The following is a 17,520-nucleotide window of genomic DNA, read 5'->3' on the forward strand; positions in this document are numbered from 1 at the left end:
CACTCTTCACCTCAAACTCTGTAACAAAATCCACCCTGCACTCTGGGACAAATGCAAACAACTAGCCGTCTGGAGAGCTGAAACGGAGACCTCACATAAGACAGACACACACACCAACAAACTCCACAAACTAGAGAAACGCCAGAAGCCCGGCCACCCTCCACAGCAACCCATGAAACAAACAGTACATAACATATCAGACAGGATCCTCACCACAACTGAAACCAAAGTACTCTCCAAAGGTTTCAACTTTGCAGTCGCCCCGAGACGCATCCCCACGGAAAACATCATATGCGGAGTCGAAGCTAGCCTAACCAAATTCAACCCAGATGAAGCCAATAAAATCAGACTTGAAGTCACCAACATCCTCTGCTCCAGCAAACCACCCAGAAGCAATTTACACAAAGAAGAACAGAAAGCACTCACCAACCTGAGGAAAGACAACAACATAATCATTCTCCCAGCAGACAAAGGTAATGCCACAGTGGTGATGAACACATCGGACTACCAAGCAAAACTATCAAAGCTACTCCAAGATCCTGCCTACAAACCTATAAAAACAGATCCCACCACCTATCTGGAAAAAACCACCAAATCCAAAATAAAAGCCTCTCCTATCAGTGAAGAAATCCAGCTAAGAATCATCCCCAGAGAAAAATCATCCAGATGCCCCAAACTCTACGGCCTCCCCAAGATACACAAAGAAGGAACACCACTCAGACCAATAGTCAGCTCCATAGGCTCACCTCTACAAAATCTCGCTAAATTTCTCGCCAAGCAACTTCAGCCCTATGCAGAATCCATCTCTTCACACGTACCAAACTCCTTCCAGTTCATAGAAACAATAAAGAAGCAAAACCTACATCCTAATGACCTACTTGTGAGCTTCGATGTTGTATCTCTCTTCACACAAGTGCCCATTAATGAAGCCTTGACAGCTATTCAAAACAAATACAATCCCCCCGAATACATCTTGGACCTGACCAACCACTGCCTAACCAACACGTACTTCATCCACAATGGACAAAGATACAAACAGATAGAAGGAGCACCTATGGGATCACCCCTCTCACCGGTCATCGCAAACCTGTACATGGAACACTTTGAAACCAATGCTTTAGACAAGTCAGAACACAAACCCAAACTTTGGCTCAGATATGTTGACGACACCTTTGTAATTTGGCCACACGGGAAGGAAAAACTGGATAGCTTCCTCACACATCTCAACAACTTACACCCCAAAATACAATTCACTATGGAAATAGAAGCCAACAACCAACTTCCCTTCCTTGACGTCCTAATCTACAAAAAACCTGATGGCTCCCTAGGACACACTATCTACCAGAAAAAAACACACACCAACCGCTACTTACATGCACAATCACACCACCACCCTGCACAAATAAACTCCGTAGCCAAGACTCTCATCTCCAGAACCAAACGCCTGGCTGACAAAGACCACTTGACAACTGAGTTACAGAATCTCTCAAATGTGTTAATTGCCAATGGATACCAGCAAAACAGGATTACGAAGCTAATCCAAAAGGAAACACCCCCCAAAAACCAAGACACAGAAGAAAACAATGGCATGGCCCTCCTTCCTTATATCAAGGGCACTACAGATAAAATTAGCAAAATCCTCCATAAACACAATATCAAAACAGCCTTTTGCACCAACCAAAAAATAGCCAATATCCTCAGAAACCCCAAGGATAAAATCCAGTTGGAAAACCAAGGGATCTATGAAATACCCTGCAAAGTCTGCCCAGCCACGTACATTGGACAAACAAACAGACGAATAAATGCACGTATCGCAGAACACAAGAATGCCGTCAAAAAAGAAGAAAAAACTTCCTCTCTTTTCCAACACATGAAAGAAACAGGACACGAAATTAATTTTGCAGATTCCAAATTGCTCTTTAACACGGAACATCACCACAAGAGAATAATCATGGAAGCCATCGAGATAGAGAAACACCCTCACAACATGAACAAGCGTGACGACACATCCCGCTTGCCAGACATCTGGAAATTAGCCCTCTCCACAAAAACTGACACCAGATCCAGAGGCACACAGAACGCCAACACCAATCAACCACACCAGACCCAAACCCAGACCCTCTCCACAGATGAATTACTGACACCATCCAGTAGCCAATCCATGTTGGCACCTCCGGATGATGCACCCCCCTGCAATCCCTACACAGATCTGGCTGACACAAGCCACAAAACCACAGCTCGCCCCTATACACGAAGCCAAGCCAAAGCACAACTAAGTGCAATACAGCCATCTTCTCAGGAAAACTCTTCACAAAGTTCAAGAGGTCAAGACACAAAGACTTTAGCAACTAATCCACACCTAATGACCCACCTAAGTGGTACTCAGGATATCACTCAAGAAATCACTCAAGGTATCTCTCAAGTAATTAAGGAACAAAAGAAGAAAAGGCACACTAGCCTGGGAACTTCCTCTCTGCCCAGAACATTGGAGGCTAGACACCACACCCCCTCTACAGTATTTATAGGAACTCAAACATTGAGATCCCGCTCTGTTCCAGTAACAAGAAGCCGAAAGCACCAGCCTGAAGATGACGAGTGAGACCTCGTCGAAACGTCGCCTAGACACCCCAACTTTTACACGGGAAGACACCCGAGGACACCAAAACCTGCATTCCTGTACCCGTGAAAATCTACGAAAGCAAATATATATATATATATATATATATGACAAAATAAAAGGGGGAAAATTAGAATAAGCAGCAGTAAGGAGTGGTTTCTGGCACTTTAATTTTTTTTCAATTTTTTAATTTCTATTGGAATTTTATCTACAACATAACACAAACCCCCTCACCTTCCCAATACACAAATCCACCCTCATTAAATGTGAACATAACATGAACATAACACATAACACATAACATACAGTGAGCATTACATACAACAATACAAACAACCAAATAAAAGACTTCCTTTACCGTGTATCTGGCCTCCTTATTTTCTTCTTGTAAACGGTTTCCTTTATGAATACAGTGGTGCCCCGCAAGACGAATGCCTCGCAAGACGGAAAACCCGCAAGACGAAAGGGTTTTCCGTTTGCGAGTTGCTTCGCAAGACGAATTTCCCTATGGACTTGCTTCACAAGAAGAAAGCCCATAGGGAAATCTCCGGGGACCTCTTTTAAATGCTGGCGGTGGGGAGCAAAGCCTTTCCCCCCCTCCGGCCTTCAGAAGAGGTCCAGGAAGGCCGGCGTGGGTCGAAAGGCTTTGCTCCCCACCGGCAGCATTTTAAAAGCAGTCCGGGATAGCAGGGAAGCGCTTCCCGCTATCCCGGACGGCTTTTGAAGGCAGGCGGGGGGAGCAAAGACTTTTGCCCCCCGCCGGCTTTCAGAAGAGGTCCTGGACCTTGGACGGCTTTTGAAGGCAGGCGGGGGGAGCAAAGACTTTCGCCCCCCGCCCGCCTTCAGAAGAGGTCCAGGACCTCTTCTGAAGGCGGGCGGGGGGCAAAAGTCTTCGCTCCCCCCTGCCTGCCTTCCCGGGAGAGCGGAGAAACGCAGCGTGTTTCTCCACTGTCCCGGACGGCTTTTGAAGGCAGGCAGGGGGGAGCAAAGACTTTTGCCCCCCGCCTGCCTTCAGAAGAGGTCCAGGACGGCGCTGCCGCCCGCCAGCATTTTAAAAAACCCCGGGACAGCGGAGGACTTCTCCGCTGTCCCGGGGCGATTTAAAAGCCCCCGGGAAGGCAGGCAGGGGGGACAAAGACTTTCGCCCCCCGCCAGCCTTCAGAAGAGGTCCTGGACCTCTTCTGAAGGCCAGCGGGGGGCGAAAGTCTTTGCTCCTCCCCGCCTGCCTTCAAAAGTCGTCCGGGATAGCGGAGAAACACGCTGCGTTTCTCCACTCTCCCGGGAAGGCAGTTTCCATAGGAACGCATTGATTGATTTTCAATGCATTCCTATGGGAAACCGTGCTTCGCAAGACGAAAAACTCGCAAGACAAAAAAACTTGTGGAACGAATTAATTTCGTCTTGCGAGGCACCACTGTAATTATTAAGATTTTTCTAATTATAACTTAAATATTCACTAAGTCTCCTGCAGACATTAATCGAAACAAGTCCAGGTATGTATTTTAGGGCACTGTTTTGTGAAGTATTCTCTTCATTTTCCCCATGCTTTTTGAAACTCTTGTCTAATGTGATCTCTAATTGCCTCTGTTAATCTAGCCAGGTCAATATACTCGAACAGTTTGTCTTGCCATTCCTTTTTTGTTGGCACAGTTTCTTTTTTCCAGTTTTTAGCAATTAGGATCCTTGCCGCTCCTGTGGCATCGAGGAATATTTTCTGATCTTCTCTTGCTATACACTTTACATCCTGTGCCTCTTGGCATAAGGTACCCTGCAAAAAATGATAATATTGTTGCAAGTGGCCAAATCACGGAAATGAAATTCCGCTGTGAAAGCATTTCTCAGTTCAGATCTTATGGGATGTTTCTGCCATTAGAGAATGATAATATCTGTTTTAAAGTTGGATTTACTTATTCCCTTTATTTTTTAACCAATTACATAAAAATTGAATTTTAGTTAAAGATGGATTTAGAGGTCTCTCATAACCAGAGGCCCTAAACTGTAGGTTGCTTAGTACTGATAGGAGTACAGGTTTACAACACAAAACTAGTCAGGTCTACTCAGACGTAAAGCCTATTGAATTCAATTGGCCTTACTCCCTGTTACTAGGGAGTAGGATTGCAGCCTTAGTCACATAGCTTCTCCAGGATCAGTGGGCCATAGGACATGCTCAAACTAGAGCTCTTTGCCTGGAGTTGGTAGGGAAACTTTCTTTCTTTCTCTTTTTGCCAGTTCATTCCACAGTGTGTTGCTGAATAATTTCTCCCCTCTCCTGATCTGATCACTCCGTAAGCCTGCTAATGGTTCACCTCCACAGCTGGTAATGCAAGGCTGATGAAGCCACTGCTTGTATGAAAATGGCATAATAGAATTAGAAGGGCAAAGTAGCGCAGAGCGGAAATGGTTTGGGAAAAGTTTAATCTCATTACGGGAAGAGATAGCTGAAGATCTTACAGATGGATCTTCTTCATAATTATAGAGTCAGGAGTTCCTGCAACCCTTTAGCTATATCGCTAGTGCTTCTAAAGAATTCACTGAAGCATATAATTGCAACAAAGAATTTATTAGGTTCGTCCTCCATTTTCTGTCCATGAACATTTAAAAGTCTCAGGTGTCTACACATTATTTTCTGTGACTTGCTCATGTCTTTAGTGACTTCAGAATGGTTTTTACTTTCAGTGTAGGAATTGAGCTTGAATCCCACCTCCAAATCTTTTGTCAAACCTCCACCCATTTCCCTCCTCACACCCCGCAATGATCTAAATTGGGCACAATCCAGTCAAAGTTCACCATTCACTTGAAAGACCTTGACTAAAGCTGTCTTCTGTGTGCCCCAACCCAGGGGCAGAGGAAGGGGGTGCAGTGGGGCGGTCCACCCCAGGTGTCACCACTGAGGGGGGTGACAAAATGCCGGGCGGCACTCACTGCAGGGCCTGCAGTGCACCTGAGCCACATGTCTCTCCTGGGAGTGACATGGTGGCTTGGTAACTCACAGGCTCCACGGTGCCCCAAAGAGGTCTGCCCGCCACCTCCCCTCCAGCTGTAGAGTGGCTGAGTGGGAGAAGGCAGGCAAACTCCTCAAAGGCCTCATAGAGCATCCTGCCTCAGCTCACCTTGCCCCATGGGCAGCTGGCCCCACCCCTGGGTGCATGCCACCCAGGTGCCCGATTGGCTTGCTCCGCCGCTGGCCCAACCCTCTGAGGTGGTGGCACTCACCTGTCTGTCATGTCCTCCCCAGGGAGCCTTGCCCAGCTCCTCACCTTGATGGGTTTTGGTGCCGTGAAATGGCATTTTAATTGTATTTCCCCAGGCCTCTTAATCTTCTGAACCTACTTTAAAATTGTTGTGCTGGTTTTTTGTATTATTGAAACTTATTAAGCTGCTCTGGGATGTCATTTGGCATTGATGATTGTGGATATAAGTTACTCACTCAAGCAAACTATCAAATAGATAAAATAGCCAAGAGTTCTTTTGCAGCTCATGATAAACAATTGCAAAGGCAGATTTGCCCACATACTCTGGGGTTCATTTCTCCCAGTAAGGTGAACCTCCATATGCCAACGAAACGAAACAAAACAACAAAACAAAACAAAACAAAACAAAACAAAACAAAAAACAAAACACACTTATTGGTGGTGTTGCTTATGGAAGCACGTTGCTCAAAACAGCCATGTGCCGCCTCTTCCCAAGGGAAAGAAAGAGGGTAGGCCAGAAGAGCTTGTGCAGAGACACCCTGTGTGGATACAGAGATTTATTGTATTTATTTTACCAGTGGAGCAACTGGGGCACTGCCTGTCTACCCTCAACCAGCCCCTCAGCTGTCCACCTTCTAATTTACAACAGGCAGTCAAGTGGATGGCACTGCCTGTCAGTTTCCTCCTCCTTAGTCTCAGAGTTGATTCTTTGTAGAACTCAGCAGGGAGGAGGGTGGGAACAAGGCTAGAATGAGTTGGCTCTGCCTGTCATTGGCTCTGGTGCCACCTACTGCTAGTCCTCCTGCCTTCCACCCTACCAGTCCCAATTGGCATCAGCCACCTTAATGTATTTCACAAAATGACATGAACATGCTAAAGGATAAGAGACAAGCCCAATCCCAAATTCACCAATTTCAACTCCTATGACTGTCTAAATTACAAATAAATAAAAAAAGTTTTTTAGCTCCACCCCTAGTTTCCTGGGCTAATTCAAATATTTTCATATGAAGGCAACAATATTTCTGAATAAAGAGTATTGTTAAGTAGAAGAATGAAACTGCAACATGTTCAAAGACTATTGTTTGCTATCTGCCATGTTTGTTAAAATTATATGCAAATTGTTAATTAGTGATTACTGAAACATGCAAATGAGTAGAGGCTGTCTGGGCCACGTGTCCATTCAACTGTTGTCCTCTTAAAGGACACAAGTTGTTGGTATTGGGCTAATTGCGGGACTTTTAGCCAACAGGTTAAAATGCCAAGCAAAGGATTGGTAGACCATTAACTCCCATGGCAAAGAACTGAAGGGTTAAACAAATAACTGAAATAGCTTTAAAATAACGTGGTTGCCAAAGATGCCTGAAATATCTGAATTTTCTCTTTGCAGCTCTTCATTGGGTTTGGTTTCCCCTATGAGGGCCCCGCCCCCTTGGAAGCAATAGCCAATGGGTGTGTTTTCCTGCAGGCTCGTTTCAACCCACCCCACAGTTCACTCAATCACGAATTCTTCAGAGGGAAGCCCACATCGAGAGAGGTAAGCCTGCTCTGAAATTATGCAGCAAAGATCTTAGACCTGAGCCTAATTGATCTGGGTATTTCTAAAGCAGAGGTGGGCAGCCTGTGGCCCTCCAGATGTTGCTAGATAGGTCTGGGGTGATGGGAGTTGTAGTCCAGCAGCAATGTCCGGAGAGCCACAAGTTCATCATCCCTGATATACTTGCAGCTTCATCACTGCTCTAATAGTGGGGTGTTGTTGTTGTTTAGTTGTTTAGTCGTTAGTCGTGTCCGGCTCTTCGTGACCCCATGGACCAATAGTGGACCCCAATAGTGGGGTAGGAGAGCTGAAAAAAGTTCACATCTGGCAAGCAATGTGCCCCTTGGGTTTCAGATAGTACTTGGGTTGATGAGTTTAAAAGGCCCGGGACACAAATTTTCACAGCCCTCATGCTGCTACGGTGGCTGATTTACCAGAGGTATAGTATTTAGCATTAACTCTGGAAGTGTATACTCAATTCTGAATAAACTAAACCCCCTAGAGCAAAATATACATCAGAAGGCTTAGTTTGGTCAGAACTGAGTATACCCTTCCATCCATACATTATTTCTGGCAAATGAGCCACCATAGCTGCCAAAGGGCTGTGGAAATTTGTGTCCCAGGCTTCTTAGACTTGTCTACCCATGTATTTTTTGAAACCAAAGGGTCACATTGCTTGCCAGATGTGAAATATATTGGCATTATTTTCAGCTCTCATAAAGGTAAAGGGACCCCTGACCATTAGGTCCAGACGTGGCCAACTCTGGGGTTGCGGCGCTCATCTCGCTTTATTGGCAGAGGGAGCCGGCGTACAGCTTCCGGGTCATGTGGCCAGCATGACTAAGCTGCTTCTGGAGAACCAGAGCAGTGCATGGAAAAGCCATTTACCTTCCCGCCAGAGCGGTACCTATTTATCTACTTGCACTTTGACGTGCTTTCAAACTGCTAGGTTGGCAGGAGCAGCGACCGAGCAACGGGAGCTCACCCCGTCGCAGGGATTCGAACCGCCAACCTTCTGATCGGCAAGTCCTAGGCTCTGTGGTTTAACCCACAGTGCCGCACTGTACCCCACTGTAAATGTACCAGCCTTTCAGAGAACCAGTGTGTTCTGGGGGTAGGATTATGACCTTTGATTTGGGACAGGAGTACATTGGGTGGGATTCAACCTGGTGCTAAGTCCCTCATTCCATCAGTGTGAAGATTTCACCATGGTCAACAAAACATTATCTCCACCTCTCCCCCTCCCCCAGTTCATGCCCCCTAAATCTGTTCTAAGATTTTCTCCAACCCTCTGGGGTAGATTTGTGTAGGGCATGTGCATCAGGGGGAAAGAGGGGAGGAGGCTCCTGTTGCTCAAGAAATCCTTGCACTGATGGAATGTAGTAGTTCATAATGCCTGCTGTTCTCTTCCAGTCTCCGTTCCCCCATTTGTAAAAATATGGGGGGGGGGGACCTGTACAGGTGAGCTGTTGTGAGGATGAAGGAGAGCTGCTTCAAATGTCACTTTGCCAGGATAAAATTATAATAAGAAAAAGTGCATATCTTGTAATATGTATATAGGTGCAGGAGGGAAGGGTGAGGCAGTTAGCCACATCATGTACAGGGACCAGAGAAGATGTTTCTACCTGAATTAGTACATGTCTGAAAATGAATATTTCTTCCATGGCTTATAGAAGTTTGTACTATATATAAGCTCCACTCAGTTTCCTTTATTTCCTTATTGCCATTTCTGATCCTCACGCTTTGCTTTGTTTTCTGAAATGCTTGCAGCCACAGTGCCCCCTGCAGGAAGTATTATGCTTCCTCTCTGTATTTTAGGTACCCTCTCAGCATCCCTATGCAGAGGATTTTATAGGGAAACCCCATGTGTGGACAGTGGACTACAATAATTCAGAGGAATTTGAAGCTGCTATCAAAGTCATTATGAGGACCAAGGTAACTGCCAGCCAAACCTCCTGAAACATTATTAGTCATAGAAATTGAGCCTTTTATTTCAATATTTTGCCAAAAAATAAAAAATACCCCAGTGGGTGGATTCAACAAGAACAGTGTCAGGTTGGGAATGAGTGTGGGTTTGCAGTCCATCACAGGAAAATAAAGAAAAAACATGACCTATTTCAGGTGTATTCTATCCCTGCCCCTACAAACTGTAGGACAGAAAGTCAGGCCACCTGGATTAGAAGGTGTTAATAAGTGAGTGAGCTATGTTTTGCTTTTACTTTCTTAACTTCTCCTTAAAGTTTCATTTTTAAAAAATGTCACTTTCAACAAACACAGTTAAAAATAAAAGCTTGGCATTTAGAATCTCAAGACATGGGAGTGTGTCCCTTATGTGACTCCCAAAACACTCTTGAGTGTTTCATGACTGTTTCCAACTTTATTTTAAGATGTACATAGAGGTGGGGGAGAAATTTGATTCAGTTCACATTTAAAGGCAAGTTTACTTGATCTGCACTTTCTGAAACAATGTGAGCCACAAAGACTTGTCCTTTGAAATTTTCACTCCTCTGAATTTTGCAATGCTGTTTCTCAGCCTATCCATATACAAAAACCCATATACTGTGGGAAAGTGTGCACAAAGTTTGCACATATTCATGAAAATAACATGCAAGTATGCATTATATTAGGGGGAATTGCACTGCAGAAAAGGTGTCTGTTAGGCAAAATTGCATACAAATATGTATATGTTCAGATAAATTTGCAAAAGAAAAGAAAAGAGGGCTTTTCGTGAAGACTTAAAAAAAAACACATATGGGAGAACTGAAGACTGGGAAAAAATGAGAAGTGAAGACAAAACAGAACTGACAGATCCATGCATCCCTTCATGTACATAAACATAACATAGGACAGGCACACACATTCAACTATTTCATAGCAATGACCCACATATGGTAAACTCAATGCTGGCATTTCTGCTCCTGGTTTTACCAAGCACACATATTTGCAGTTAAAAGCAAAACTAAACTTACATTTGAAAGAAATACTTCTAAAGTGACTTTTGCAAGCATTCAAAGACCAAATGAGAGATTGCAGTTAATATCTGGCTGCTGCAAAAAAACGGTTGCCACACATTTTGTTCTCATTCTCCCCTGTGGAATATTGAGGGAGAATTTATACCTTGTGACTTGAGTGACATCAGAATGTTCAACAAGGTCTTAAGGATAGCTCAGTTGGGAGAACATGAGCCTCTTAAGAGACTCTTCATCTCAAGATCGTGGGTTTGAGTCCCACATTGCACAAAAATTTCTTGCGCTGCAGGGACTTGGACTAGATGTCCCTCATGGTTCCTTCAAACTCTGCAATTCTATGAATACAATTCTACGAAATAAACAGATGACCAGGCCTGCTGTCCGCACTGAGGTCTGCTCACGAGGGTGAAACACACATGTCATGAGTGACCCAAGGTTGCCTTTGCTAGTGGAGACAGAAGAGGAAGGGGGAACCAGATGTATTTCCTGCACTTTTTTGAAAACTGTCACACCTTTGCCACTGTTAACATCTAGTTTAGCCCTAAGATATGAGTTTTAAGATTGCATGTACAGAAAGAAGTAACATCAGCCCCAGGCCTCAGCATTTATACCTTTGTTTTCAGATAAATCTTTTCCAGCTTCTGGGCAATTTCTCAAAGATTGCTCTGCAGAGCCTCTCCTATATCAGGAGATATTAACACAACTTGCCTGCTGTTCATTCCTACCATGCAAGTGCTATAAAAGCTCAGGATAATTTATCTTCTTTGATTTAATTATTCATTATTAGTATATTAGCAGTATTTGTATTAAGCCAGCCAACAATAAGAGGAAGAGCCTCAAGTGCTGCCTCTTAAATATGAGCATTGTACACACACACACACACACACACACACACTTTTTTGAGAGAGAAAAATGACTGGGAAGTAAGGAAAAGGACCTTCTGAAAAATGCAGCACCTGCTGTGTGATGCGGTTTCTCAAAGACTTTTAAAATGTATCTGTCATGAATATTTACTTCTCCCACAGCAGAAGCCTTTCAAGTTGTCCAGATCATTAAAGTCAATTCTCCTGGAGGGAGAAAATGTGCTGATCTCCATTTTGCTCACAATTTGCTTTGGGTGGGGGAGATGGGTGTCTCTGTTGTTTGAAAAAACAATGCGCTGCAAAATGGTGCCTCTCTTAATACCCAAGTCTGACTCAGAAGGTTGGCAGGAATCAGGGAACTCAAATCAACTGAGTGACGATTAAAAGGGATATATTTTTTAGGAACCAGTGATTGCTTCTTCACACGTTACGTAGTAGCAACTCCAAGCTTGTCTCCAAGTGAACACAGGCCAGGAAGCTATCACCAGTCCCAGCTCCCCAATCAGTATACCTGGATCACCCAATCCACAGAGGGAGCCATATTGGTCTGTAGCAAAAGAAAACACAAAGAGTCTGGTGGCTTCTTAAAGACTACAATGGTACCTTGGTTTACAACCATAATCCGTTCTGGAGGTCCGTTTGTAAACCAAAACAGGTTGTAACCCAAGGCATGCTTTCACCAATGGGGCCTCCAAAAATGTTTTGTTCTTAATCCAAAAAATAAATAAATGGGTGGGTTGTAATCCAAAAAAAGGTTGCAAACCGGGACACGACACGCACTTCCGGGTTTGACGTGTTTGTAATCCAAAATGTATGCAAACCAAGACGTATGCAAACCAAGGTACCACTGTACTAGATTTATTTTTTTCATTACAGTTTCATAGACTGTAAAGGAAACAGCCACAATATATCTTCTCTTCCTTAAGGTGACACAAGACTCTTTTGTTTCTGTATGACATGAAGGTTTGCTACCTTGTTTAGACTGCTGGGCGTGAGAGATGGGGCCTTTTCAGTGGTGGCTCTGCCCTTGTGGAGTTCTGTTCCAGTTGAGATTCAAATCACCCTACCATCCCAGGTGGATTTTAAAGACCTATCTGTTCTGAGACTTTTCTCCCTACCCTTGCAAGTATACTATACTTCTGCTGCTGTGTTTGGTGCCTCTAGTTTCATCAGATGTTGTGGTTTTATATTTTATGTTAGTATGAAGTAAGCAGCTTTGTGAAGTCTTGGCCCTGAAACAAATAAATTAATATCCTTCCCCTCCACCACCATTAAGTTCAATTAATCAAATTTAGACCGCTCAAACTAGCAACCAGGTAATAGGAAGCAATAACAACTCTCCAGCATCTGAGTAGCTAGTCTGATGTGTGTGTGGGGGGGGGGGTGTCTGATTTCCATATCTCCAAAATTTTGAGAAATACACTGAGAAACATAACTATTCTCTGAGCATGTAAACAAAAGAAAATAGGGTAAATGGGAGGTTTCTTAATGTATTTGACTGAAGAGGCAACAGCAGATAGCATGATTAAAAGCAGGTGGGGCATGTCTCCTCACAAGCAGGCTCCATTGTCAGCCTTCTGCCATAGAAGCTGTGTATCTACTCTAAAACCACTTTGCTCCAACTGTGGTCCTATATTTGGTTCAAGTTCAAAATTGGTCCATAATGATGTAGGGCCAGATTTCCCTGTTGTTGGAGAACTGTATGAGATGAAAGCCTCCAAAGGGGGTCAAGTTGGGTCAGGCCTCACATTTCAAAAGAACACAGTCAGGAAGCTAAAATAAGACCTTCAGAGCCTTCTTTTCTTTAACAAGTGTTAAACAGATTGAACTGCTTTCAATGAAGAGCAGAAGAGTGGCAATGAGACCTCTCCCCACCCACGCAGTAGACACACTTCAAACGGAGGACCAAGTTAGGCGCTCATCTTCCAACTATGAATTCTGGTCTCTTATTGACTCGCTTTGAAAACCCAGAGCAATGTCGCTATATGAATCCTTAGGTTTTGTCATTCGTATAAATGACAGGAGCTGTTTGTTCAGCTCCTCGGTCTCAGACAGAAAGGTGGGGCTGCATCAGCAAGAAATTAGTGTTGGGGGGGATTGGTTTTGTTCACATTTCAGTCTGCACTTCTCAAACCAATATGCAAACTGACACATGATTATCCTTCGAAATTCACACTCCCCTGAATTTTTTGTAGTACAGTTCTCCGAACAAATGATGTTTACAAAAATGCTTCTGCTAGGGGAAAGGGTGCAGAATAATACTGGCTGTTGTGGCAATGCTGGGCCAGGAGTCCTCTTTGGCTGATGAAGTGGAGGCCTCTGATAAGGAAGTCAAAGGGCTTGCTCCAGACGTGTTGCTACCTGACAAACCTGCAGTACCTGTGTCCCACCTAACCGGAGGGTGTGGCACTGCCATCCTCAAACTCAGAGGACTCCATGGGGGACTCAATGAAAACTGAAACTCCCCTACTCTGGGACAGTAAGAGACCAATGAAGAGAGCCGGACTCCTTTCAGCAAAGCAGCACCTTCCAGTATGGGCGAGATTCACCATCAGGAGGCAGTAGTGTTACTATCATACAGGGCTGAGGCTGTTCCCTGCTGAAGCAACAGAGGAGCTTTGTGTATGTAGAGCACAGGTTGAGCCCCTGGCTTCCAGCTGAACCATTCTCCATCTATTCTTGCAAATTTGCACTAAAATACTGATTATTTTTCAAGAGAATTTTTTTTTAAAAAAAAAGCAAAAATGTGGAAATGTGAAGAACTGAAGACTGGAAAATGAGAAACCAGAGGAAACAAAAATTAACATGTTTGCCCAATCAGCAGACAGGTGGGTGGGCAAGGTCATCCCACAAACAGCAGGGATACCAAGAAGGATGTGATGCAGCTGCCCTCAAGGGCGGAACCAGAAGTGGTAGTGATCACACATGGGGTAGAAGCAAACAGAGTCAGGGGCTCCAGGTTCTAGCTTAACAGCTCCTGATCCCACTGACAACAATGGAGTTTGGATCCACCCTTCATTTTAGTTTAAGATGTAAGAAAACTTGGATACCACAATGCAACTGAAATGTGAGAGAAACTCTGAGAGAAAATGGTTGGCTGGCGTACCCCCTCAACCCTGTCCTACCCTCAGTTCCCATTCCAGAACGCATCTTCCTAGGCTACTCCCTCAACACATTAGAGCTGCTTTCAGAAATATGTTCTGTAAACCACCCGGAAAGCGGTAGAGAATACAAAGCGATTTACAGCCACTTTGCTCCTTTTTATTTTTAAAGGGCTGGGATATTAGAGATGCTGTCAAGGCAATTAGGCCTAAAAACTGACCTACCTTAAAAGCTTGAAAGCCTTATTATCGTCTTTTTGCTGTTGGGTTCCCCTGATATTTTGTCTTTGAAACACTGTTCTGCTGCAGCAGGAAATGTACAAAGAAAAAAACAACAACGGCGAGGTTGAGGAGGAGACTGGGTGGCTTAGAATGGACGTTCTCAACAGGCTGTCTATGTCCTGAAGTTTTATTCCCCTGCCTCCAATCTGACTAGAATGGGAATCTTTGAATTTGTGAGTAATACAGAGGTAGTCAACATGGCATCCTCCAGATGTTTCCGAACTACAGCTCCCATCATCTCCAAGCATGGGCCATGCTGGTTAGACCTGATTAGTCAAACAACATCTGGAAGCCACCACATTGGCTACCCCTACAGTAGATAGTCTAAGTGTGCAGAGCTCCTTCTCTTGTTGAGCTGAATGAAGAGCATTGCTTATTACTAAAGCTTCTGCAAGCTTCTCTGTGCTGGGTTTATGTCTGCACAGTTTGTGGACCCACCAGCCAAACACAGTTGAGCTAGAAGCTCAAGAGCCCCCCCTCAGAGGTTGTGCTGGCCTAGTTTATGCGCTCATGTTTTTGGTCCAGCTATTCAACATAAGTTATGGTTCCTGGAGATAATTATAGCAAGAGCTTACCTTTTTTTCACTTGCGACACTCAGCATCTCATAGCATAAGGAGAGGAGACTACAGAGCAGCTGCATGAAGCCAAGAGAGCATGTGAGACAAAAAAGACAAATTGCAGCCCACGGGGAAAGGTGACACTGGGAGTATTGTCCCTGTGATGAATTACAGCTCTTAGCAGAGAGGTTAAAGGCGACAGGCAGAGACGGGGTGGCTTTCCTTTGAGGTCACTTGCTTGAACTTCAGCTTCTACATTTTCAAAGAAAAAACCACGGTTCTTACACAAGCAATTTAATACAGCCAATATTCTGGTGTAGTGAAGGGAGAAGCCTTCATTATATTAAAGTCAAATGTACAGGAATATAATGGAAAATTATATATTTCAGGCTATGCTTGGGAGAGTAGCATATTAAGCATTGCTGTGAAAATAGCTGGTTAAAATATCCCCAGGCTGCTGCTACACACTGTTAGACAATTGCATTATTTTCTATTTATTTGGCTGATAACATTTAGGTTGGGCTTTCTCCCCCCTACCTTCCTCCCACAATTTTGTTTGAGAAGGATTCATTATTCTTCTTGGAGCTATGATTCCTGTTGGAGACCCAGATTCCTGTGGAGAAATCATATATTTGAATCTATTCCTGGGTTGTGAGTATGTTTGCTTGCTACCCATTATTTGAATGGAGGTGCCCTCTTTTAAGAGACTGTATTTATCATGGTACATTGGTACTGCTGCAATAAAGCCAACTTCCAGAGCACCTCTACAAAAATGTGGCTCAGCTGACATGCCTAGAGACTGAGAGGAAGCTCACATCTAGGTGAGATGACCTGTTACTATGTTAGCCACCCTGAGTGGCTGGAGCAACACAGTCAGATGGTATTACTACTACTACTACTACTACTGGTCATTGTTACTACCAACCTTACAATATGCTTGTGAAACATGGACAACTTGCAAACACCATCTCCAACTCCTCAAAAGATTCCATCAATGGTGTCTCTGAAAAATTTTACACATCACATGGGAAGACAGATGAACTAATATCAGTGTACTGGCAGAAGCAAAGATCACAAGTGTTGAAGCAACATCAACTTCGTTGGACCAGTCACGTTGTGCGGATGCCTGGTGATCCTCTTCCAAAACAACTACTCTATTCCAAACTTAAAAATGGAAAGCTTAATGCTGGTGGTCAACAAAAGAGGTTTAAAGACAGTCTCAAGGCAAATCTTTAAAAATGTAGTATAAACACCGTCAACTGGGAAACACTGGCCTGTGAGTTGGAGAACAGCCTTTACCAAAGGTGGTATGGGCTTTGAAGACAGGACTCAGGACGCAAGGGAGAAATGTGCTAAGAGGAAGGCACGCTTGGCAAATCCACACCATGATCAACTCCCGCCTGGAAACAAAGTTCCCACTGTGGAAGGATGTGTGAATCCAGAATTGGCCTCCACCCTCACTTACGGACTCATTGTTAAAACCCTGTTTATGGAAGACAGTCTTACTCGGCTATGAGTGATCGCCAAAGAAGAAATATTGTTCTCCATACAGCAACTGAGTCTTCATATCTGTTTCCCAACCAAGAAGGAAATATTAGATTTATTCAAGGGAATGTTCCTTGTTACAGAATATTAATGGTATGCTGGCTGTTTGGCCGAAATAATAAATTTTCATTCATTCAGAGTATCAATGGGACACCCCCTTTAATGACACCTTGGTATTACTGAGTTCCTCACACCTGAACTCTCCAAATGGTGCAGTTATGAACATCACATTAGCACAGACATCTGTCTGAAGCTGCTATTTGCATTTCAAGGGAAGCTTCCATTGCTGCCAATGGAATTGTGGCAGGGAGAGAAAAAGTTAACCATTCCCTTCCTAAGGCTGCTCCAGTTATCCCTTGGCTCCTATTTACATAACCAAAAACAACAACAATAGCATTCATGCAATTAATGCCAGGTCCAGTTTGGGCCTTGGTGAGGAAGGGCTTCTCACAGAGACTGCTGTTCCAGAATAGCATGTGATACTGTATCTGGGCCTATTTTAAAAGAAAGGTACACATCTGCTTCTTTGAGTTATTTCCTCCTCTCAGTGCTACTAATAGCCTCACAATGTCCAAAGGGGCCTACTGAACAAACATTGTGTTTATACCATGGATGTCAAAGAGAATACATACTGTGAAGTGTCTTCTGACATGTCTTTCTCTCCCCCACCCACCCATTTCCCATTTTACCCACCTTATGCCTATTCAGCTAGATAAACCTGAACATAATTAAGAAAACCTTGTTACTTCTTTGCTTCTTATGCAGGCTGTCAGGGCTACACATGCTGGTGGTTTTTGATGGCTCCTGTTGTGAGGATGGCATCTGTTCCCTTCCTGGCACCAGAGTGCAAAGGGAGTCTT

At 44.0% G+C, this 17,520-nt stretch overlaps 1 protein-coding gene across 1 annotated transcript in view; it reads left to right on the forward strand.

Moving 5' to 3' along the window:
• Positions 1-17,520, forward strand: part of MGAT5B (alpha-1,6-mannosylglycoprotein 6-beta-N-acetylglucosaminyltransferase B) — a 167,518-nt gene that overhangs the window by 137,023 nt on the left and 12,975 nt on the right. The window contains exons 13-14 of the mRNA XM_083725826.1: positions 7,196-7,342; positions 9,161-9,277. Of these exons, the coding sequence (XP_083581952.1) occupies positions 7,196-7,342; positions 9,161-9,277 (264 nt within the window). The remainder of the gene's footprint in view (positions 1-7,195; positions 7,343-9,160; positions 9,278-17,520) is intronic.

Source organism: Podarcis gaigeae (assembly GCF_964106915.1).
Source record: "Podarcis gaigeae genome assembly, chromosome: 2".
Taxonomy (NCBI): Eukaryota; Metazoa; Chordata; class Lepidosauria; order Squamata; family Lacertidae; genus Podarcis; species Podarcis gaigeae.